Below are 24,455 nucleotides of genomic sequence, written 5' to 3' on the forward strand. Positions count from 1 at the left end.
CATGAGTTATTTTTTCCTATATGCATCACCTTGCACTTATCCACATTAAATTTCATCTGCCATTTTGATGCCCAATTTTCCAGCCTCACAAGTTCTTCCTGCAATTTATCACAATCTGCTTGTGATTTAACTACTCTGAACAATTTTGTATCATCTGCAAATTTGATTACCACATTCATCGTATTTCTCTCCAGATCATTTATAAATATATTGAAAAGTAAGGGTCCCAATACAGATCCCGGAGGCACTCCACTGCCCACTCCCTTCCACTGAGAAAATTGTCCATTTAATCCTACTCTCTGTTTCCTGTCTTTTAGCCAGTTTGCAATCCACGAAAGGACATCGCCACCTATCCCATGACGTTTTATTTTTCCTAGAAGCCTCTCATGAGGAACTTTGTCAAATGCCTTCTGAAAATCCAAGTACACTACATCTACAGGTTCACCTTTATCCATATGTTTATTAACTCCTTCGAAAAAGTGAAGCAGATTTGTGAGGCAAGACTTGCCTTGGGTAAAGCCATGCTGACTTTGTTCCATTAAACCATGTCTTTCTATATGTTCTGAGATTTTGATGTTTAGAACATTTTCCACTATTTTTCCTGGCACTGAAGTCAGGCTAACCGGTCTGTAGTTCCCGGATCGCCCCTGGAGCCCTTTTTAAATATGGGGGTTACATTAGCTATCCTCCAGTCTTCAGGTACAATGGATGATTTTAATGACAGGTTACAAATTTTTACTAATAGGTCTGAAATTTCATTTTTTAGTTCCTTCAGAACTCTGGGGTGTATACCATCCGGTCCAGGTGATTTACTACTCTTAAGTTTGTCAATCAGGTTTACCACATCTTCTAGGTTCACCGTTCATCTGAATCATTACCCATGAAAACCTTCTCCAGTACGGGTACCTCCCCAACATCCTCTGCAGTAAACATCGAAGAAAAGAAATCATTTAAAAGAACAGCATTAAGAGACGACTAAGGGGGCTATGATAGAGGTCTTTAAGATCATGAGAGGTTTTGAACGAGTAGATGTGAATCGGTTATTTACACTTTCGAATAATAAAAGGACTAGGGGGCATTCCATGAAGTTAGCAAGTAGCACATTTAAGACTAATCGGAGAAAATTCTTTTTCACTCAACGCACAATAAAGCTCTGGAATTTGTTGCCAGAGGATGTGGTTAGTGCAGTTAGTGTAGCTGGGTTCAAAAAAGGTTTGGATAAGTTCTTGGAGGAGAAGTCCATTAATGGCTATTAATCAAGTTTACTTAGGGAATAGCCACTGCTATTAATTGCATCAGTAGCATGGGATCTTCTTAGTTTTTGGGTAATTGCCAGGTTCTTGTGGCCTGGTTTGGCCTCTGTTGGAAATGGAACCTTGGTCTGACCCAGCATGGCAGTTTCTTATGTTCTTATGATGAGTACCTTTGAGTTTGGGGAGGCTGCCGGTAAGCCCTGTGAGAGGGTGGCATCATTGTCCAGGATGGTTTCTAGATCCTTGATGATATATTTCTGTGGTTTCAACTTGGATCTATAGGTAATAATCAGAAGTGTTCTGTTATTTTCTTTTTTGAAATGATCCTGTAGCAGATTGTTCCTTGTATTTGTCTGGCTCTGTTGATTTGTTTTCTTAGCTCATTGGGTGGGTACTGTAATTCCAAAAGTGTCTGTTTTAATTTCCCCAGATGTGAATCCCTCTCACCCCCCACCACCAAGTCTATTGTCTACAGCCAAGCCCTATGGTACAATCGCATCTGTTCTGATCCCTCAGAGAGGGACTCCCATCTAGAGAAATTATAACAGTGGCCAATTCAGGTCAATAGTACCTGGTAGGTTTCTAGACTAGATAGATCCATGCTGCTAACACAGGGGTAAGTAGTGACTTCCCCAAGCCTATCTGGTTGATAGTTTATGGACTCCTCCAAGAACTTGTCCAAACCATTTTTAAACCCATCTAAGCTAGTCTCCTTTACCACATTTTTCAGCAATGAGGGAAAATGAATTTTCTCTGATTTGTTTTGAAATTACTGCTTACTAACTTCATGGCATATCCACTAAGGGGCGGATTTTAAGAGCCCTGCTCGCGTAAATCCGCCCGGATTTACGCGAGCAGGGCTTGTGAGCCGGTGAGCCTGCCAGCGCGCACAGAGCCCTGGGACTCGCGTAAGTCCCGGGGTTTTCCGAGGGGGGCGTGTCGGGGGCGGGGCCGATCGGCACAGCGTTTTTGGGGTGTGTCTGCGGCGTGGTTTCGGTCCGGGGGCATGGCCGCGCCCTCCGGAACCGCCCTGGGTTGCGTCTAGGCGCGCCAGCGGCCCACTGGCGCGCGGGGATTTACTTCTCCCTCTGGGAGGCGTAAATCCCTCAACAAAGGTAGGGGGGGGTTTAGACAGGGCCGGGGGGGGGTGGGTTAGGTAGAGGAAGGGAGGGAAAGGTGAGGGGAGGGCGTTAGCGAATTCCCTCCGAGGCCGCTCTGATTTCGGAGCGGCCTCGGAGGAAACGGAGGTAGGCTGCGCGGCTCGGCGCGCACCGGCTACACGAAATCGGTAGCCTTGCGCGCGCTGATCCAGGATTTTAGCAGATACGCGCGGCTCCGCGCGTATCTACTAAAATCTAGCGTACTTTTGTTTGCGCCTAATGCGCCTACAAAAGTACGCGAGGGCGCCCTGTTTGAAAATCTACCCCTAAGTTTTGTATATTTTGAAAGCATAAATAACCTATTCATATTTACCTGTTATAGTCCACTCGTGATTTTCTAGACCTCTATCATATCTCCCCTAACCATCTCTTCTCCAAGCTGAACAGTCCTAGCCTCTTTGGCCTTTCCTCATAGGGGAGCACTTCCATCCCCATTTATCATTTTGTTTGCCCTTCTCCATACCTTTTTCAATTCAGCTACTTCTTTTATGAGATGCAGCAACCAGAACTGCACACAATACTCTAGGTACCCTCTCACCATAGAACAATACAAAGCTGTTATGACATTCTCCATTTTATTCGCCATTCCTTTCCTAATAATTCTTAACATTGTTTGCTTTTTTTTTTATCGTCACTGCATGCTGAGACAAGGATTTCGAAGTATTGTTAAAGATGATGCCTAGATGCTTTTACTGAGTGGTAACTCCTAATATGGAACCTAATATGTAAGTACAGTGTATATAACTTTTTCTTATGTGCATCACTTTGTACTTGTCCACATAAAATTTCATCTATTTGGATGCCTAATCTCCCAGTCTTGCAAAGTCATGCTGCAATTTCTCACAATCCACATTGATTTCACTAACGTAATGACAACAGTAAAAGACCAAATGGTCCATCCAGTCTGCCTAGCAAGTTTCTTATGATAGTAAATGCCACTCCGTGCAGGTTACCCCCAAGGCTTATGTTAAGGGTAGCAATATTTACAAAACAAATCAAGCAACTGTCAAACCCGTTACAAAATTATTGCTAGCAACGTTTTTTTACAGGATGAGCAGCCTTCATGATAATTCAGACAGTGCCTCTTGAATGAGCTTTCCATTTGGACTTAGACGTAGAAGCAGTCCTGTACTTTGTCCCTAATGTCTGCATATCAGTACCCCGGATTGTAAAAGTCAGGGCCCAACTTGGCTATAGTCTGAATCCAATTCCCTTTTTCCATCTTCCATCAAAGCAGAGCGATGTTGCAGTTGTGTCACAAGCAAATCTAAATGGTTAAGGGTAGTAATACCCGTTCCTTCTGGGGACTAGCCTGCCGCTCCATGCAGACTACTCCCATGCACCCTTTTCTTAATTTCCAACCTCTAGTATTTAGGGATCTACAGTGTTTATCCCTTGCCCTTTTGAATTTGTTTACTGATTTTGTCCTTACCACCTCTTCTGGAAGGGTATTCCAGGTATTCACCAACTTCTCTCTGAAGAAGTACTTCCCGATGTTTGTTCTGAATCGTTCCTCCTTGAGTTTCATTTCATGACTCCTAATTCTACAATTTCCTTTCCAATGGATAGATTCAAAGATCATGCATCATTAAAACCTTTCACATATTTGAAGGTCTGTATCATATCTCCCTTGCACCGACTCTCTTCCAGGATTTACATATTTAGATCCTTCAGCCTCTCCTCACAAGTCTTCTGATACAAACCACACACCATTTTGATCGCCCTTCTCTAGACCTCCTCCATCTTGTCCTTATCCTTTTCGAGATGAGGGCTCCAGAACTGAATAAAGTACTCCAGGTGAGGTCTCACCATGAACCTATACAAGAGCATTACCACCTTCTTTTTCCTGCTAGTTATTCCTCTCTATGCAGTCCAGCATTCTTCTGGCTTTAGCTATCGCTTTGTCGCATTGCTTTGCTACCTCAGATTGCCAGAAATGATTAACCCCAAGGTCTCTCTCTACCAGTTCGTGCAAATTAGTTGTTCACCTCCCATCACATGGAGCTCTTTTGGATTACCTCATCTCAAATGTATGGCTCAGCACTTCTTGGCATTGAATCCCAGCTGCCAAGTCTTCGACCACTCAAAGCTTTCTTAAATCACTTTTCATTCATTCTCTCCACTCTCTTAGGCATGTCCACTCTGTTGCAGATCTTAGTATCATTTGGAAGTACACAAACTTTACCTTCTATCTCTTCCACAATATCACTCACAAAGATATTGAACAGATCCCTCTGGCAATCCACTTAACACCATTTTCTCTCCACGGTCTTCTGTCAGTCAACCAGTTTGCAATCCACTCAAACACCTTGGCACCCATTCCCAAGTTTCTTATTTTATTCATGAGCCTCCTTTGAAGGATCATATCAAAAGCTTTGCTGAAATCCAATAAATCACATCAAGCGCTCTTCTTTGATCTAATTCTCTAGTCACCCAGGACCTTTTAGTCTGACAGGATCTTCCCAGGGAGAATCCATGCTTCCTTGGGTCCAGCAACCCACCAGACTGTCCTTTCCTTCAGCAGAGTCTCCATTAATTTTCTCACCATCGAGGTACGACTAACTGGCCTGTAGTTTCCAGCCTCCTCTCTGCTACCACTCTTGTGAAGCGGGACCACAACCACTCTTTTCCTATTTTACGGCATCACTCCCATTTCCAGGATCTATTGAACAGATCTTTCAACGGACCCACCAGCACATAAAGATGTGCTGGTGGATCTGTTTCCTCAGTAACCTGGGATGTACCTCATCCAGCCCCATGACCTTGTCCATTTTCAGTTTTTCGAGCTCTTCCCATATCATTCTCTTCTGTAAAGGGGATCTCAACTACCCCACTGCCATCCATGATTTTGTCAACCAGCAATGATCCATCTTCAGGGCCTTCTTTAGTGAACACCAAACTGAAGTATTTATTTAACAGTTCTGCTATTTCCTCATCTTTCTCCACACATTAAGGTGAATTTTAAAAGCCAGTTGAGCGCATTAATTAGGGGATGCTCGAATAAGTTGGGCTTGCATGTGGTGAGCATATTTTAAAAGCTACCTGAATACGTACGTGCATATGCTACTACACACACAACTCGGAACTTCTCAAAAAGGGTTGGAGGCTGGGTGTGGTCTGGGTGGGGCATGGGCAGTGCATGAACATTTCAAAACTTGAACCAGATATTTGCACATAAATACTTACATGATTTGATGTGTGCCGTGGTCCCCTGGTGCGTAACTTTACTTCTGCTATGGATGGCATGTAGGTTTTAATAAAATAAAACATCAAACTAATGAACCATATTTGAGGGGTGTAAAGGATCTTGGGTAACTAGGTGGTATACAGGCTATCAAACCAGGGGGTGTTTGGAGGATCTGTTAACTGGGCAAACTTGGAACTAACTGGTACAACTGGAAAATGCATCTACACGTGTCCCTTTTAAAATTTCCCCACTCACAGGGCAGAAACGGCTTTTGTGAGCACAGGCACATGTGCACTTAAAATTAAGCACACTTCTACGAGTGGCCAGGCAATTTTATAACATGTGCATATTATAAAATAGCTGCATCCCTTGGCTCAGGCTGATGAACATGAGAGTCCATATGCTGCTTTGAAAATTACCATTATTGCTCTTTGTCATCTTTCGATTTCACTATACCACGTTGGGCTTTCCTCCTTTCTTTGATATATCTGAAAAATATTTTTGTTATGCCTGTCAGTTGCAGACGGCTGCGACCGTGAGTACTCACAGCTTGTTCTGCTTTCCTACCCTCTCGGGTCTCCTCTCTGCATCGCCGCGTTCCATGGGCCTCCTCGCGGAGGCATGGACGCCATTACTTTCGGCTCCGTTGTCAGGTCCCCCTAGGCACGCACTTCACACGTCCCGCCTTTGAAGCCACTTTGGCGGGAACCTTGGGGGCGTCCCCTGTTAATGATGTCATCAGACTCCTGTATTTAAGCTCCTGCTTTGCCCCCAGCAAGCCGACTTGGCAACAATGTCCGTACGAATTCTACGCCAGTCTTGTTCCTGAGATGCCGCTCTCGCTTGTATTGTGGACCCTGTCTGGCACCCGCTCCTCAGGGATCAGTGTGCGCTCTACTGGGACCTGTTCCCTGGCCTACCCCGTTCCTAGGGCTGGCCCCGCGCCTCTTGGGCTCCATCTGGCTTCCTGCTCTACCTCGGCTCTCCTTGGGAACTACTGCAGCAAATTGTGAGTTCTCAGCCAGCCTTCCCTACTCCTCGGGGTTGCGCCGTATCCTTCAAAGACTGTTTGCGCCTTCCCATTCCTCGGGCCGCGCTCACCTACTCCAAGACCACCCTGAGCTTTCCCACTCCTTGGGGCTTGCTCCTTGTGATTCTACAATTGACAGCTGTCCCGCTCCATGGGCCTGTTTCTCCATTACTCAGCCAGCTACCCTCCAATTTCCAGGTACCTGTCTATGTGAGCTACTGGACTTGGGCTCTCTGTCCCGGGGGATTTGCCTACACTCTTCCTCCATGCCCACTGCGCTGTGGTTCCGCCCCTCAGGTTGCACCATTGGAGAATATCCTGCTTGGCTGTTCGGGTGCCCATCATCCCGTGATCTGCCTGGTGCCCTCTCTCTTCAGTCTCTCCAAGTGCCATCTATAAACTGCTACCCTACGGGGGACATCTCCTGGTCTCTGGGGCTCTCCCCTCGACTGTGCACAGAGCTTCCCTACACTCCAACACCTCGCCTCCTGACGGTGCGGACCTGTGGGGCTCCTCCCCACAGGCTGTATCAACTCGCACCTCGGGCCAAGGGTCCACATATACACTAATCATAACAATTTTGTCATCTCTCTTTACCTCTTTGGCAATCCTTTCTTCCACCTGACCTTTTGGTTTCCTGATTTCTTTTTGTCTCTTTCACTAAGCACTCTTCCCTGTCTTCCTCTTTTTGGGATCCTTTGTACTTCTTGAATGCTGTTCTTTTTGCTTTTATTTAAAAGGCAATTCTTTTGAGAACCAGATCAGTTTCTCCTTCCTCTTATTTTTTTTTGCATTTCTAGCAGAGATTTGGCCCACTGTTGTTCTACCTCACCCATTTTCTCCTAGTCTTCTAGTTCTTTCCCCAGGTACATTCCCATTTTGACAAAGTCCATATTTTTTATTTCAAAACTCAGATCTTTGTGCACCTTCTCTATATCATATTTGCTATATCAAACCATACCGTCTGAGCACCTATCCGGACATTAGAGACTTTACCCCCATTAGTGAGCACCAGGCAGAGTATCACAACTTCTTTCGTGGGCTTCATTACCATTTGTTTGAGCAGAGCCCTTTGTAGATTCCGCAGAAGGGATACTATAGTCCACATCAGACAGATGAAAATCTCCAACAAGAAACAACACTTCTTTCCACTTTGGATGTCTTTGATCGGATCACTTTCCAGTTATTCTGTTTGAGTCTGAGGCCTGTGGACCATACCAGTGTAAATGGAAGCACCATTTAAAAAAAAACTTTTTAAGGGCAGCCCATTATGCTTCTTCCCTACCCCACTTCTCTTGCATTTCAGTTGCCTGGTTATTGTTTTTGATATAAAGAGCTACTCCTCCCCCCCTTTCTGTCCTCTCTAACCTTCCTTAAGTTATAGCCCAGGGTGGCTGTATCCCAATCATGAGACTCAGTGAGCCATGTCTCCATATCAGCAACAATGTCCAAGTCCACCTCCACCATTAAGGACTGCAGCTCTGAGATTTATACTGCCAAGATTACAAGCATTTGTGGGCATAGTTTTCCAACTTTTCTCCCTTGGTTTGCTGCTCTTTCTAGTTATCTTTTTTGCCGTGAATGATTTGGTTATTTTCAACTCTCACTTCCTAAATTGCTTGGGGGTAACATGCCAATTTCATTGGCCACCTCCTGCCACCAGTTTAAATGCCTAATCTTTACTTTAAATTTGTCGCATAGCATCCTCCTCTTTCCTACCACAGGCAAATGTAGGCCATCCTTACCAAATAACCTTTTATTGCTTCCTACATGGCCCCAGCCTCCATTGTATCCAAAACCAATTTCTTTACACCATGTTTTGAGCCACTACTTGGAATAATTTTGTCATCCGTAAATCTGATCACCTCGCTCATCGTTGCCTTTTCCAGATCATTTATAAACACACTAAAAAGCACCGGTCCCAGTATAGATCCTTTGAGGCACTCAACTGTTTACCTTTCTCCAAGGAGAAAACTGATAATTTATTCAACTCTGTTTCCTATCTTTTAACCAAGTTTGCAATCCACAGTAGGACATTGGCCCCCTACTGCATGACTTTTTTCAGGAGTCTGAAAATCCAAATATACTATATCTACCAAATCACCATCATTCACATGTTTATTAAACCCTGCTTGAACTTATATGCCAAAGCACTAGACTCTGGTGTTACAGACAGCAACTCAGCCTGCCACGGTGAGTGCACAGATGGCACACCTTAGAGTGCAAACTCTGCATTCATGACACAGACTATGTTCTTGTCAGCCCTGGATTTGTGAGGAGCAAGTGACTTGGCACCAAGCATGAAGGCAATACCTATACCAAAGACGCTCCATCTAACCTCAGTACAGAAAGGTGCTGCTTGCTGATAGCACTAATCTTTTTTTCAGCTCAGATCAATAGCTTCTGCGCATGCTCAACCACTGACATGAGACAGATCTGGAAACCAGTGTTGCTGGGGAATAAGGAAGAAACTTCTTGCCTTAACTCCTTGCGCCAGGAGCCCAAACATGCTCCCCTACTTGAAGAAGAGTGACTCCACCACTTGGTGTCATGCCGAGACTTAATGCTCTTACCCACTGGCATCTTCTAGGCATAGTACTGCTGTGCCCTAGTGGACAAGTGACTACAGCTGTAGCAGTTTGATTAGTCATGGTGTGGGTCCATGCACTGAACAAAGTGGGTATCTGTGATGGACATATGGCACCTATATATGCAGACCTTAAATCTTATTGCTAGTTTCTTGGTTTTAGGCTTCTCTGATTTTGACTTTTTTTTTTTTTTTTTTTTTAAGTTCTGTTGGAGGGGCTGCTGAGAAAGCAGTGAAATTATTTTAAGGAACTAAGCAAAATAGAGGAACAAAGCCCCAAAAAACAAAAAAATTTCAAGAGAGAGTGGGGCATGTCCATGCAGTGGTTTGGAACAAAAGACTGAGGCGCTCACAAGGCAGCAAATATGCACAGGGACTCTTGTGCATGCTCAATAAAGCTTTATTCAGCGTTGAGAGTTGGCTCTGTGGTCCATGCTGTCAGATGATATCACCCATGTATAATGGTTAATTCATGCATTCTTGTTAATAGGCAAATAAAATTATAAATTTGTCAGGAAAAATTCATGTTGCTGATGAATTAACAGAGGAAAAAAGTATACCAACAAATCACTAAAAGGATTATCAGTAATCGACCATATTTGTATCTAATATTTTAAGTATAGGACCATTCACTGATATCCAATATTTTAAATACATCAGAAGATGCTCATAATCTTGACCCAGAGAGAAAAACATATGAATAGTTTAAAATAACTAAAATATTCCACAAAGTTAATATTCCTAAGCTGCACATTTAACACTTAATAGTCTTCATTCCATGATTTTGTCAATTTTCTGAACTTGAGGAAGTAATGTTCTAAATAGCATTCCAAGGGCATTGAATTCCAAAGCATGGCCACTGCTCAGGAAAGTATTGTGTGTCAAAAATAAAAGGAAGCACCTTAAGAGAAGGAACCAATAAGCAGACCAACAGGCAAAAAACAAGATTGCAAACACTGTGGAGCCAAGCTCTTCAAAGCATTGCCAAGATATAGGAAGCCTCGGCAGCTTACCAAATTATTATGATTTGATATACCACCATTCAATAAAATACCATCATGAAAGTTATCATAAAATTGATACTGGAGTGATATGCTCTCCACTCCTGGGTCCATAAGTCTTTTTCTGGATGAGCATTTATTCAGAATGTACATTTAAAGACTACAGAAGGCCAGTCAATTCTGATTGGATCAGTGGACAAACCGCAAGGCAACAAAGAACAAGGAAACAGTAAAAAAGGAATGGATCACAATATTCCAGAGATTGAACACAGCAATGGGAGGGTAAAACTGACATCAGCAGAGTGAATCTCATATTGTAGCTCTTATAAACAAGAGAGGAAGGGTGACATATTGCCATTAACACAAAGGATCACATGGCAGGTAAGTGACTTACTTTCTTGCCGTGTCACTGGTTCATAAGACAAAATGGCATCTTCTTGTCCTTCTATAAATACAGAAGAGAATAATACTTTAGAAGTAAAGACTTATTTGTCTTTTGGTACACAGATGCCATCTCTGGCTAAAATTAGAGTTCTCTGATTAGCTTATGATACAGAAGAGGGTTGGAAGGAGGGCCCTGTATTACATTTGAGAAAAAACAGAGAATACACATTAATATTTTTTATGTTACTCTACTCTCAGCATACCTCAGCTCTGGAACACTGCAGCTATGCTGGACATAACTTTACATATGAAACCTTTTTAATGGATGCATTTTTATGGTCTGCAATAGGCTGTTTTTTTCTATTTTAAAAATCATTTCTGGATGTAAAACCTTGCAAAAATGAATTTAATGGGGTACAGGGAAAGGATGTCTAAGGTTTTGGTTCATTACTCAACATTTTTCCAACATTCTTAATTGTGCAGCCTTATGTCCAGCAGAATCCCATGTGTCTGGGCCAGAGTGTGAAATAAATCTTTCATACACTGCCCAGAGACACGGGACCAAGGTGAGGCAAGAGCATGTCATACACTACTACTTCTACTTAACTACTAGTTTACTTCTATGGCGCTACACGACATATCTAGCACTGTATAAACAGACAAAAAGACACCTTCCATGCACTGCCCAGAGACAGGCAAGAGTGGGTTATACCCCTCCTATCAGGGGTGGCTCAAGGCAATCTGCTGCCTGAGGTGAGGGAAGAGATGGTGTTCATCCTTCCCCCAAGGCACAGCACTGTTCAAATCACTGAGATGGAAAGGCGGTGATGTCCCCCTTGGAGTCTGGACCTTTCGATGATTTGAAATGCTAGGGAAGTGAGGAAGAAGGTTATCAAGAGTTCCCAGAGATGTGGCAGCTAAGAGTGTCAGTGATTTTTCAAAGAAGCTGGCAATCCTGCCACACTCCTCAGAACCCTACAATCTGCTTCCCACCCTTCCCCAGCATTTGCATCCTTGGGAAGTGGGAGATGCGTGAATGTTGAGGTTGTGTGTGGTGCATTCTCTCAGAGCTAGTGCAATGGTATTAAGCACCTAGTGAACCCTATAACCTTTGCACCTCCAGCTCTCACCACAAACAATTCAAAATTATGTATTAACAGATTTTATATGAAAAAGGACATTCAATGTACAGTCTCCAGATATAAAAATATCATTTACACTATTATGTACGAAAAGGACTGCTATCACTGTTCTATCTAGACGAACGACTAAACTATTCTCACCTAGAACAGCAAAAATACAAAAATCTCACTAAAGAAGCATTGTCTCAAAAATTACATTTATCCATTTAACTACAGATTTTTATTACAAATTTTCAATACAAAATAAGTGTGGTATAATACAAAAATACAAATAATGTAATCTGCTCAATTCCATGTCGCTAAAATGTAAACAAAACCTTGCTCAGCCCATACACAAAGATGTCATACATAAAACACTTAAAACAAAAACCCAAGGACAAAAGACAAACACAGACAAAAAAAAAAGTGGAAAAAACAGACAAAAATTAAAGAGATACAGAACAATCCTGAACATTTAAAAAGTATACCCAACAAAAAAACAAATGCGGTACCATATATAAGCTGTCAAGAAGCGGAATAAATCCTAATCAAAAGTCCTAGACTGTTAAGTGAACTCTCTTTTTGGGTCATCTAACTTATATGATGACAAAGTGGAATCCAGGATTGTGCAGACAGTAACCAGGAATTAAACCATTATTCAATAAGTAATGCTGCAACAAGAAGCAATGTGGTCATTCGTATAGTTCATCATTAAGGATGTTTTCCGTTCAAAATGCAAACGGAGGGAAGGTGTGGAAGGTGGGAAAACAACAAGCGACAAAAGACATAAGGCTAAACGCAAGCGTAGATCCAACTCTAATCAAGTGGTAGCTCCTCAGAGATATCTGACCTGGACTTCATGGACGTTAATAGCCCTCAGCTCCTGGCAGCAGGAGCAGGCTATGCATCCAGAGGGCCTCCAGCACTCACCACTCTATCCGAATTGTGGAAGAGCTTACCCAGATCCCTTCACAGGAAGATTCAAAAGCGATCTTACATCAATGTATTTCGTATCATGGAGGAAAGGTGTCAGAGGGACAAAAGGAGGAAGACAAAGGAGGTGCTGACAGAAGAGTCCCCAGGAACACCATCAACTGGACCAGTGCCCTCCTGCATATGATAAGTATGATGGGGCACGATGACCTCTCCCAACATAGCCCCATGCTAAGCTACGCAGACAACATCCTCGAAGAGTATAAGGAACACGAAAGCTGGGCGAGGCTGAATTATGACAAGAAATTCCAGGACAAGATGGAAGAAAATCGTTTCATGTCCTGGGGAATGCAGGATGTCAGCTGATGGGTGAAGCAGATGACATGCAAGGCAAGCGATGCAGGAGCACACATAAGGGCATCGAGGAAGTCAGCATCAGCCACGCAGGCCACAGGGGCAACACAGGCACAAGATTACATATGTTGGTGTTACAACAGATCGACAGGCATCTTCCAGGACTGCAAGTTCAAGCATGTTTGTTCATCTTGCGCCGCTCCTCACCCAGTCAAGAAATGCTCCAAGAAATCAATGGGAGGGAATAATGGAAAAGGGAGATAGGTACCAACAATTTGGCAAAGCACCATCACCCACTGACTTTTTGGCTATGATCTCTTGGCTCGATCAATACCCCAAGCGCAGAGAGGCAAAACAGATTGTACAAGGTTTCAGTTATGGATTCCCCATTCCATTCCAGGGTCACCTGGAGGGGATTAACTACCTCCAATGCTCCAGCTGCGGTGCAACACGCTGCCATCGTACAAGCGAAATTGGACATGGATTTTGCACTGGGACATATGGCAGGCCCATTTTCACATTAGCCTTTGCAAAAAAATGTACCTATCACCTCTGGCAGTGTTCCCTAAGGTGGAGACCAGAAAGTTCCTTCTTTCCAGAACCTCTCCTACCCTCCAGGCTTGTCGGAGAACAAACAACTTCCCCCCGAAGAGTGCTCAATGCAATACACTTCATTTGACCTGGCTATCACATTGCTCAGGAGGTGCAGTACAGGTGCTTTAATAGCCAATATAGAGTCAGCGTTCAGGTTGCAGCCTGTTCATCCAAGTAGCTTCACGTTGCTGGGCATTTGGTTCAGAGACTAATACTACTTTGATAAATGCACGCCAATGGGATGTTCAGTTTCATGTGCCTACTTCAAGCTCTTCAGCTCTTTTCTTCTTAGGTGACATCACAGCAGGCAGGATCAAGCAACATTATACATTTCCATGACGATTTTTTTTTTTTAAGTCACCTGGCCGAAGGAATCTAACACATGTGCACGCATATTATAGGAATTCTAATCCGTTGCTGACGACTTTGGTGTGCCCCTGGTCCACAAGAAAACCAAAGGTCCTTTTGCAGTCATTTGTTTTCTTGGCATAGAATTGGATTCGATCAACATGGTTTCTAGGCTTCCAGATGACAAAGTGGTGAAACTGCATGTAATATTGCGACAGGCACTGACAGCAAAGAAACTCACACCGCGATCGATCCAAGCCATCTTGGGGACACTGAACTTTGCCAGTGGAGTAATTTCCATCGGGCGAGTCAGCATCACTAAACCACATCAGTTTGTGAGGGTGTCGAAGGCTATGTGTGTGGACATCTCCATATGGGCATCATTCCTGAATGAATTTAATGGTGGGTCCATATGGCAGGGACTCTACACTCGAACAGAGATCTGGATATACAGTCTGATGCCTCAGAGGCCTGGGCCTTCAGGGTATTCTGTCAAGGGACATGGTGCGCTGAGCCTTGGCCAGCAGAGTAGGTCGAAGTTGGCTTGATGAGGAACATCACATTCCTGGAATTAATCCCCATATAAGGATATAATATCCCATATAACACCATACCTAAAGGAACGCTATTTTCCAGAGCTGTTTTTGTCAGCTCATCATATCTATATGTGATTCTCTGTTAGTATACTATAATCATGTGTGATGTTATAAATTTAAATTCATTTGTATAAACGCCGTGTTAAAACTTCTGTATATTTGCTTCATCAATTTGTGGTAGTCATTGATTAGCAGCTTTTTAGATCAGCTATCCCATGTTGTTAGATTTACAATTGTTTAACTATAAAACACATATCCAATAGTTATGTGTGACATTGTTTCTAATGCTCTAGAAAGGAATGTTAGAACAATTTTGTATTGGGATTAAGTGGTTTATATTTATTCATTTTTGTACATGTGATTAGATTTGAATAAAGTATTGTAGTAAATGACCACATTGTAATTAGATTTTGTGTAATTCCGTAGGTACTTTTTTCCCCCACTCCCTTTGGACTGTTTTTTCTTTGTATATTACAAGCACCAGTTAGTACTACATACTGCCTAATACACATAGTTCAATAAAGCTGCACCCTGTTTATCCAATATCTGTGTTTGTTTTTATTGCATTGTATTAAAAAATGTATATAATGGATGGCAGTGAGTTATTTAAAGGTGATGGGGGCATTGGGGGATGGGATTAGGAGGGAGGTAGACAGGATGACAATATAGTCACGGCGGCTAGAGTTTAAAAAAAAACCAAAAAACTAGACTCTGTAGGAAGTGCAATAATAGAAAAACAATCACCATTCTTCATAAACAATAAAATCAGGAAATATAAAACAGTCATAATACTAAAATCATACTAATAAAAAAAATTTCCAGACAACTGGCGAATAGGACAACATTCTAAAATTAAATTCATATAAAAATGTTTCCAAAAACCAATAAAATGTGTCAAAACAGTAGATACAGCTAACAATATCCAATAATAGTTAATACTAATAAGGATACAAAAAAATCTGCTTTCTAAACCTGAGAATTTTTTTTATTTTCAGGCACCATGAAATTGTCCAGGATTAGTGGGGGAAGGCAGGACTACACACAGACTTCGTCCACTCTCTCTCAGATACAAAAATGTTCTAACACACAAATACTCATTTTCACACACACACACGCACATGAACTTTCACATGTTCTCACACATATAAGTTTGCTCGCACTTCCATATGCGCTCACATGCTCACATTTTCTCAAACACGTGCTCACATACACACATGCTTACTCTCACACTCTCTCCAACACACATATGCTCACATACATGCTCACTCACATGCTCCCTTTCGCTCCCTCCCTTTCCCTTCCTTTGTGGTCAGCCCCTTCTCTTCCCTTTCATCCCGTCACTCCCTTTGCTTTCCTTCCCTCCCCTCTCACACACTCTTAGCTCCTTTCCTCCCTTCTCCCTCACCCTATTTATATTCTTTCCCCTCTCACACACTTACACCCTCCCATGCCATTACCTCTTATCCTCCCCCCACCCCCATGCTATTCTCTCTCATTCACCCTTCCCTAAAACCCCATCCACCGGGTCTCTTAATTTATTTCCTGCCAGTGGGGTGTGGGAACCAGGCAGTCACGTCATAGGCCAACGCTGGCTAGGGTTGTGTCTTTCTGTCCATGGGGTCTGGGACCCCCGCAGGTAACATCAAATCCACACCACTGTCTTCTTCCTGATTGCAGGGGTTGGGATCCCTGCATGCACTTCATAAATCTGTGCCGCTGCTGCTGATGCTGTCTTTTCCCTGCTCTGAGGGGCTGGGATTCTTGCGTTCATGTCATAGATCCTTGCCAGCACCTTTTTCCTACCTGTGGGGCCTGGGATCCCCGTGGGTACATCATTAAATCTGCACCACTGCCATATTTTTTGGATCCCTCCAAGCCACTGGTGGGTTCTGTCTGTCTATTCTGGGTAAAAGGAGAGGCAACTTCCACACAGGTGTTTTTGGGAGACATGTTTTTTCCACCTGAGGCAGATGCCTCACCTTGCCTAATGACAGAGCCGCTCCTGCCTCCCATACAATGCCCAGAGACAGGAAAGAGCATGCTATGCACCTTCCAAACTCTTCCCAGAGACAAACAAGAGCATGTTATACACCTTTCATATACTGCCCAGAGACATGCAAGGACATGTTATACACCTCCATACACTGCGCAGTCACAGGACCAGAGTGAGGTGGGAACACATCATGCAACATCCATATACTGCCCAGGGTCAAAGGACCCAAGTGAAACAAGAGCAGATATACATCTTCCAGGGATATGAGACGAGAGTGAGGCAGGAGTGGCAGGCAACTTCCGGAGACACAGCACTCGAGTGAGGCAGGAATGCATCATACATCTTCCATACACTGCATAGGGATATGGGATCTAAGTGAGGCAGGAATCATAGAAGTGTTCAGAATGAACATGAAAACACCATATGTGATGACAGCGTAATCCAATGAAGTTGAAACAACTGGGACCCTGGTCGCCATAAGAGCATTTTCCAAAAATATGTACCCTTGTAATTTGGTCTGTCTGAAAACTGCCACAATCAGGAATTGCTAAAAAAAAAAAAAAGAGCTTAGAACGCACACATTTTTAGCCACATTACAAGGTGTGTGTGTGGGGGGGGGGATTTCTTCAGGGTTTTGTAGATGGCATTTTCAAAAGTATGTTGTTCTTCCCACTCTGCCATGCACACAAATTGCAGGTGCAAAGTATATAGGCACTTTTAGCTCATACATATTTTATATAAGTACACACAGTCAAAGTACCTATGTACTGTGCAACTACACAGGCTACTTAAAATTGCCCACTACATGTGCAACAGGTTCTCATCCAGTATAAGAAAATTGGTTCTTACCTGCTAATTTTCGTTTCTATAGTACCACGGATCAGTCCAGAGAAGTGGGTTGTGTATCCCTACCATCAGGTGGAGTCAGAGAACAATTAGAACTTTGGGCACTGCTACATAACTAGACTCTGCACTCTAAGACACTGCACTCTACTACTAGACACTGCACTCTAAGAGACCGGGCTTTCTCTACAGCCATTCCACCGTTATGGAACTCCATCCCCTCAAATCTCAGAACAGAACCATGCATCTCAACCTTCAAAAAAAGACTAAAGACCTGGATATTCTTTCAAGCTTTCCCGGACGCCAACATGGTCAACTAATCTCCAACTACACCTTGTTTAACCATATCCTCTATCGTTTACCTGTGTGAATTAATAACCTGTCCTTTCTCTTCCTTCTCAGCCAAGTTCTTATCACCCTGTTATATGTAACTGCCTTTTCAGCACCATTGTTATAGTTATGTTTACTATGCACCCCTGTTCTATGTGAACCAGCATGATGTGACTGCTGTCTCGAATGCCGGTATATAAAAATCGGAAATAAATAAATAAATAAATAAATAACGAGAGTGCCACCTGCAGTCCCTCAGTATTGACCTGTACCCAAGCCAAACAACCAATACTAACGGGCGAAGGGGCGACCAAAAACCACTGTCCCCCACTTCGCCCCAAGGAAACATGAGTAAATAAACAGTTAGAAAAAAACTGCTCCAACAATCGTATTCTGCAAAAAAGGAGCTCTATGAATAAACTAGGCAAATTGTAGCCAACACAGTCTTTCGGTAACTGAAGTAAGGGGTGGGCCTCTGGACTGATCCTTGGTACTATAGGAATGAAAATTAGCAGGTAAGAACCAATTTTCTTTTCCCTATACGTACAAGGTTCAGTCCAGAGAAGTGGGATATACCCAAGCCACCCTACACTGGGCAGGAACCCGAAAGACCTGCACGTAGAACACTTGCGCCGAAGGACGCCTCATCAGAGGCCTTAACGTCCAAGCGATAATGCTTAGTAAATGTGTGCAAAGAGGACCACACCGCCGCCCGGCAGATCTCCTGAGGTGATAGCAACTGACCCTCCGCCCAGGAAGTAGCCTGAGCCCTGGTGGAATGAGCTCGGAGACCCAAAGGCACTTGGCGGCTGCGGACCAAGTATGCTGAAGTAATAGTCTCTTTAATCCATCAAGAAATGGTCACTTTAGACACCTTGTCCCCTTTCTTTGCACCCCCGAAAAGAATGAACAAATGATCGGAGCGTCTGAAGTCATTGGTAACCTTTAGATAACGCAATAAGACCCGACGCACATCCAAAAGAAGAAGATCCTTGTCCTGAGGCGACCCCCCTGGAGCCCTGCAGGAACCCTGGAAGCTCCACTGTCTGATTAACATGAAAGGCCGAAACCACCTTAGGAACAAAGGAAGGAACCGTGCGCAACGTCACCCTATCGTCGTGAATCCGCAAAAAAGGGTCACGGCATAACAGGGCCTGCAATTCAGAAATCCGACGCGCCGAGCAAATGGCCACCAAGAACACCATCTTCAAGGATAGATCTTTCAGGGAAGCGGTGCGAACAGGTTCGAAAGGAGCGCCACAGAGCACACGCAATACAAGATTTAAACTCCAATCTGGACACACTGCACGGATGGGAGGTCGTAATTGTTTGACCCCCTTAAGAAATAGAACAATGTCAGGGTGTGCTTCAAGCGAACCACCGGCAAACTTTCCCCACAAGGCTCCCAAGGCCGCTACCTGGACCCGAAGACGTAGTGGACGTAAGTGGGCGAACGCCCATGGAACAAAGTCTAAGGTGGACACCATGGATCCCAGCACTTGCAGATGATGCCATACAGTGGGTGTTTGAGAAGAAGCGCCTGTATCTGGCTCAACAACCTGGCTACCCAGTCCGACGCCAGAAAGACTCTGCCTTGCAAGGTATTGAAACGGGCTCCCAAATAGGTCAGCTCTTGGGTGGGTTCCAGGTGACTCTTCTGAAGATTGATGACCCATCCGAGCGATCTCAAGGTGAACATCACCATGCGAACCAATCTTTCACAATCCTCCCTGATCTTGGTGCGAATCACCCAGTCATCCAGGTATGGATGGACCAGGATCCCCTGCTTGCGAAAGAAGGATGCTACCACCACCATGACTTTGGTGAATGTTCAAGGAGCCGTCACCAGACCAAATGGAAGGGTCTGAAACTGGAAGTGCTGTCCCAAGACCTTGAAGCATAGAAACCGCTGGTGACATAGCCGTATCGGAATATGCAGATAAGCCTCCATAAGATTCAGGGACGCAAGGAACTCCCCCGTCTGAACGGCAGCCAGTACCGTCCACAGGGTTTCCATGTGAAAACGAGAGATTCGGAGACAACGGTTCACCTTCTGTAGGTCTAGGATGGGACGAAACATGCCCTCCTTTTTGGGAACCACAAAGTAAACTGAGTAATGTCCCTGACCCTCTTCTGCCTCTGGAACCGGGACAATAGCCTGTAGCTGGATCAGGCATTGCAGAGTCTCCCGTACTGCTTCCTGCTTGCTGCGCAAAGTCACGCGGGACTCCACGAATACCTCCTGCATGGGATGTGAGCGTAGCCTTCTTTGATCACCTCCAGGACCCAACGGTCTGAGGTGATCCTTGCCCATTCCGTGTAAAAGCTGGACAATCTGCCCCCGACAGCTTAGACGATGGAATGGGGACTCGTTGCTTCATTGGGAGGGTTTACTACCTCCTGTCCCGAGGTGTCCAGAATCCCAGCCGGGGGGACGACCCCCTCGAAAGGACTGTTGCCGTCCTGAGGTCTGCTTAGACGTGGAAGGCGAGGAATACCTGCCGGAACGAAATCGGCGTGAATCCCAAAAACGCGGCAGTGAAGGAAACACTTTTCTGGTGGGCCTTTCATCTTCTGGCAACTTATGTCCCTTAGATTCTCCGAGTAGCTGCTAGCTCCGGTAGTGGCGTTAGAGGCCTGAACCCAGCACAAACATGCCCTCTGCATGAGGCTGGCGCAGATCGTGGCCCGAAGACTCAATGCAGCCACTTCAAAGACTCGCTTCAACTGGATCTCCAGCTTACGGTCCTGCATATCTTTTAAAGCAGCAGCACCCGCTACCGGAATAGTGGTCTTCTTTGTCACGGCCGAAACCGCTGCATCCACCTTCGGAATTTTCAGAAGATTCAAGACATCTGTTGAAAGAGGATAGAGCTTGGCCATAGCTCTGCCCACCTTGAACCCCGCATCAGGTGCGTCCCACTCACGGGTCACCAGCTTGCGAACCTTTTTAGGCAGTGAAAAGGACGAAGTGGGCCCCCATATTCCGTCAAGAACCGGATTAACCCGATCACTGTCTGATTCTTCCTGAGAGATCTTAAGCCCCAGAACTTCCAACACCTGGGGAATAAGGGGTCGAAGTTCCTCCCGCTTAAAAAGGCGGACCACGCTGGGATCATCCCCGTCTGTGGGTTGCAAATCATCATCATCATCTGCAGCATCTTGATCAGGGTCCCCAAGATCAGGAACCAAATCCAGAACCTGAGCCGAACCCGGATCTCCGGAGGGTGGGGATGGGGTCTGCGGCCCCTGGGGACCATCACTTCCCCCATGGGCCTGTTGTTCCTCGAGTCGACCCTTCTTGAGCAGCGGCTTGGAAAGACCCACTAACTGAATTTGCCTCCTGAAGCCCGCCTGCTTTCTGGCCAGGAAAGCTTGGTGCATTAACAAGACAAACTCTGGCAAAAACCCCTCCGGATCTCCATCTGCCGGAATGGGATCCTGAGGAGCCGGTTCACCCAGTCCCCCAGCGCTGTCCTCCACCACAAGGGCTAAGACTGGAGGGGATCCCTCCTCCCTTGAGCCTCGGCATGAAGACCCCCTGTCCCGGGGAAAGGGCTCAGGGCCCGATGAACTCTCCATCCCTAGGAAGGATAAGTGAGGGAAAAAACTAAACTAAATTCTGCCTTCGCGCCCACACGCCTGAGAGAGCGCGGAGAGAAAGCGAGGGCCCCTTGAAAAAAACTGTGCAGCCACGCGGCCCAGGAGCTGAGAGGAGGAATGAAAAAAATAGAAAAAAATGGCACACTGCCGGCGGTCCAATATCGGGAAGGAGCAAGGCCGCGATAACTTCCCCCACCAGCGCTGAAGAAAAAAATGCGCGCCAAAACTGAGGTGGGAGAAAAAAATGCCGAGTGAGGTGAGCTGCACCAAAAACTGGCCGGCGAAGAAAACACTTACCCCATCCCTTCAGAGCAACCCGGAGCCCCAGGAGTAGAGGGAAAGGGGTCCGGAGGGCTGCCAAACACCCCGGAGTGCCTGCAAGGCTGGCTGTCCCGACCTGACTCCTTACCTCAGCTCGAAACCACAGAGGAAGTCTCACTCAGTTTTTTTTTTGTTTTTAAACTTTACTGAGTCAGGTAGTCAAAGCAGCAGCTTTGGGGGAGCAGCCACGGAGGTGAGTAACCAGGATCCCCTGGTCTTCACACTCCGAATGGTGATGGATGAAACCCAGACGGAGGTAACCAAACCCCTGGACGTCCAGCTTCGACTGAGGGATGGCCCACGAAGGTGCCTAACACCTCAGGGAGCAATCCTGAAGAAAAAACCTGGAGAAAAAAATCTAACTAACTAAACTGAAAAATTAACTAAGACTGCAGGTGCCTCTTCCAGCTGCTGGAGTCAGAGAAATACTGAGGGACTGCAGGTGGCACTTTCGTTATGTAGCAGTGCCTAAAGTTCTAATTGTTCTCTGGCTCCACCTGCTGGTAGGGATACACAACCCACTTCTCTGGACTGATCCTACACATGACTACTGTTTAGAGATAAAAATTGCACAATGGCAAATCAGGGAGCCTAGCTTGAGCAGGATGGAAATGCAGACAGGAGACTATCAATCCAGAAAAGTATCTGGGGAAGGCTGGTCCATGCACCTGCACTTCTCCAACATCCCACCTCCCACACTCCTCAGCACCCTAGTGAGCTACAGAGCATGGACTTTGCTAGAATTAAAGCTCAGGAGAAGCACTGATGCTCAGGCAAGTTAACAGTGATCAGAAGAGAATATTAACAATTTTAACAAGCAAAGACAAGAGACAAAACAAGTAAGAAAAACTTACTGGAACTGCTCTCGCTGTCACTAGTGTTGGATGTGACGCCTTCTGAAAAGCAATAAGAAAAAGACCATTCAGAAAATCTCACCAATTACGAACTCCCGAACAACAAAAACACAGATACAAAGCATTCTGGGGGCAATTTCCAAAACCCCAGCTAGGCTGAAAATCTATATATGCTTGTATATGAGCGGAAATTATCCATGCAGTTTTTCTTTCAAAACTAGCTTTCAAAAAGTGCACAAATACTAAAGAATCCATGGATTTTACCCCTGCTTCGCCCAAGGGCAAAGTCTCAGTGGAAAATATGTACTAGGATTTGCCTTACCCTGACCTCCCCTTGTCCTGCAGTAAATCTATCTGCCTTGTGCAACTCAGTTCTTAGATTTAGCTTCTGGGGCAGAGGAGTACAATTTTCAGTCCCAGGTATCTATTACCCCTTTGAAAATTGACCAAGCCAGGCAAAGTATATTTTCAAACATGCAAAGCCCTAGTGGCTCATGGGAAAGGTACAAGAAAAAAAGATTCAGGCTCCACATCACAGGCTCCACATACACAAGGTCAATACAGGAGATACAGGATTTATGGACAAATCATTTTCATAAATGTACAGAATGAGGAGAAATACAGAGCTCTCGTACCCCCAGCCTGAGCATTGCAGCACCTGGATCAGCCTGATAGCACTAAAATCCAGACATTATATTAAGCATATGAATGCATTTCCAGTTTACTCCCAATACTGCTTGGGGTTTCTTCTAGAATTGTAAGAATAAATACTACAGTACTGATGTGTGTGCACGGCTATCACGATTTCATATATTATATATATGAAATCGTGACATTATATATAAATAATGACAGAAATTGGGCAATAAATCTAATGTATCAAGTGCTTATGTTATTTACAAAAAAGTTTCCAAAATGGAAAAAAACACACTGATACGAAGGTATTAAAAAATTTTATTCAAAAATTATCCATATTAAAATAAGTGAGTAATGCCTGCTACACTTGACTCTAAACAATCAGATATAGCCTAGTTATACTACAACATTAATAAGTTCTGACACAACAATGGACCACTACATAATAAAATTACAGACATGGGCAGGAAATAATGTATTGCAAGAAACAGAAACAAATACATGTGGTATATCAAATGGATAGTCATATCAATAACAGTTACGCGTTATATTTGACTGCATGAATGTTGAATGTATATGTGCATAAGTTCATTGCATATCAATACTCCAAATATTGCAATGAACTTACGAACATATACATTCATCATTGGGAATATATATACACAAACTCTCTCTCTCTAGATATATATATTTATAGTTATAAATAAAACAACAATGGCATTTCCTCTCTAGACAACAGTAAACCATTCTTCTATATCGCCCAAGGATAGGGTTGAAGAATGGAGGCTCAGATTTGGGAGAAAATGGACATATGAACTATAAGAGTACAACCACAGAGGTGGAGCCCCAGAGGTGGGATGTTGCAGGCTGAACATGCTCCAACTAGTCCTGAGCCTCGAAAGATGGAAGGTCAATAGATGGTGCATGCAATTCCAGAGCCCAGATAGGTGGGAAGGCAGAGGGTTGTGCATGTCCCAGTCAGTCCTGTGCCCGGAAAGATGAGATAGCAATTTTCTATGTCCTCCTTAGTCCTGAGCCCAAGGAGGTGGGAGGGTAGTGGATTGTTCATGTCCCAGCCAGTCCTGAGGCCTGGGAGAATGGTGGGATCTACATGCTCTAATCCTAAGCCTTGGAAGGGAATCACATTGTGTATGCTCCCTATTCCAGAGCTGAACGGACTTTCCATGCGCTTCAGCATGCAGTCCAAAAAGAGAAAGTTCCTATTCATTTTATTTGGCCTGAAAAATATTGGCATTCCGGCTGACTGATTAAGGTGGAATTCTGACAGGCATGAACTTGGAATGTTGTATGGCGCACCATCATACTG

At 44.4% G+C, this 24,455-nt stretch overlaps 1 protein-coding gene across 3 annotated transcripts in view; it reads right to left on the reverse strand.

The window, feature by feature from the left end:
* DLG3 (discs large MAGUK scaffold protein 3) overlaps positions 1–24,455 on the reverse strand; it is a 507,232-nt gene that overhangs the window by 108,619 nt on the left and 374,158 nt on the right. For all 3 annotated transcript variants that reach the window (XM_029607251.1, XM_029607249.1, XM_029607250.1), the window contains 2 exons: positions 22,493–22,534; positions 10,613–10,663 (listed from right to left, as the gene is read on the reverse strand). In XM_029607251.1, coding sequence (XP_029463111.1) covers positions 10,613–10,663; positions 22,493–22,534 — 93 coding nt within the window. The remainder of the gene's footprint in view (positions 1–10,612; positions 10,664–22,492; positions 22,535–24,455) is intronic.

This window comes from Rhinatrema bivittatum, chromosome 6 (assembly GCF_901001135.1).
Source record: "Rhinatrema bivittatum chromosome 6, aRhiBiv1.1, whole genome shotgun sequence".
NCBI lineage: Eukaryota > Metazoa > Chordata > Amphibia > Gymnophiona > Rhinatrematidae > Rhinatrema > Rhinatrema bivittatum.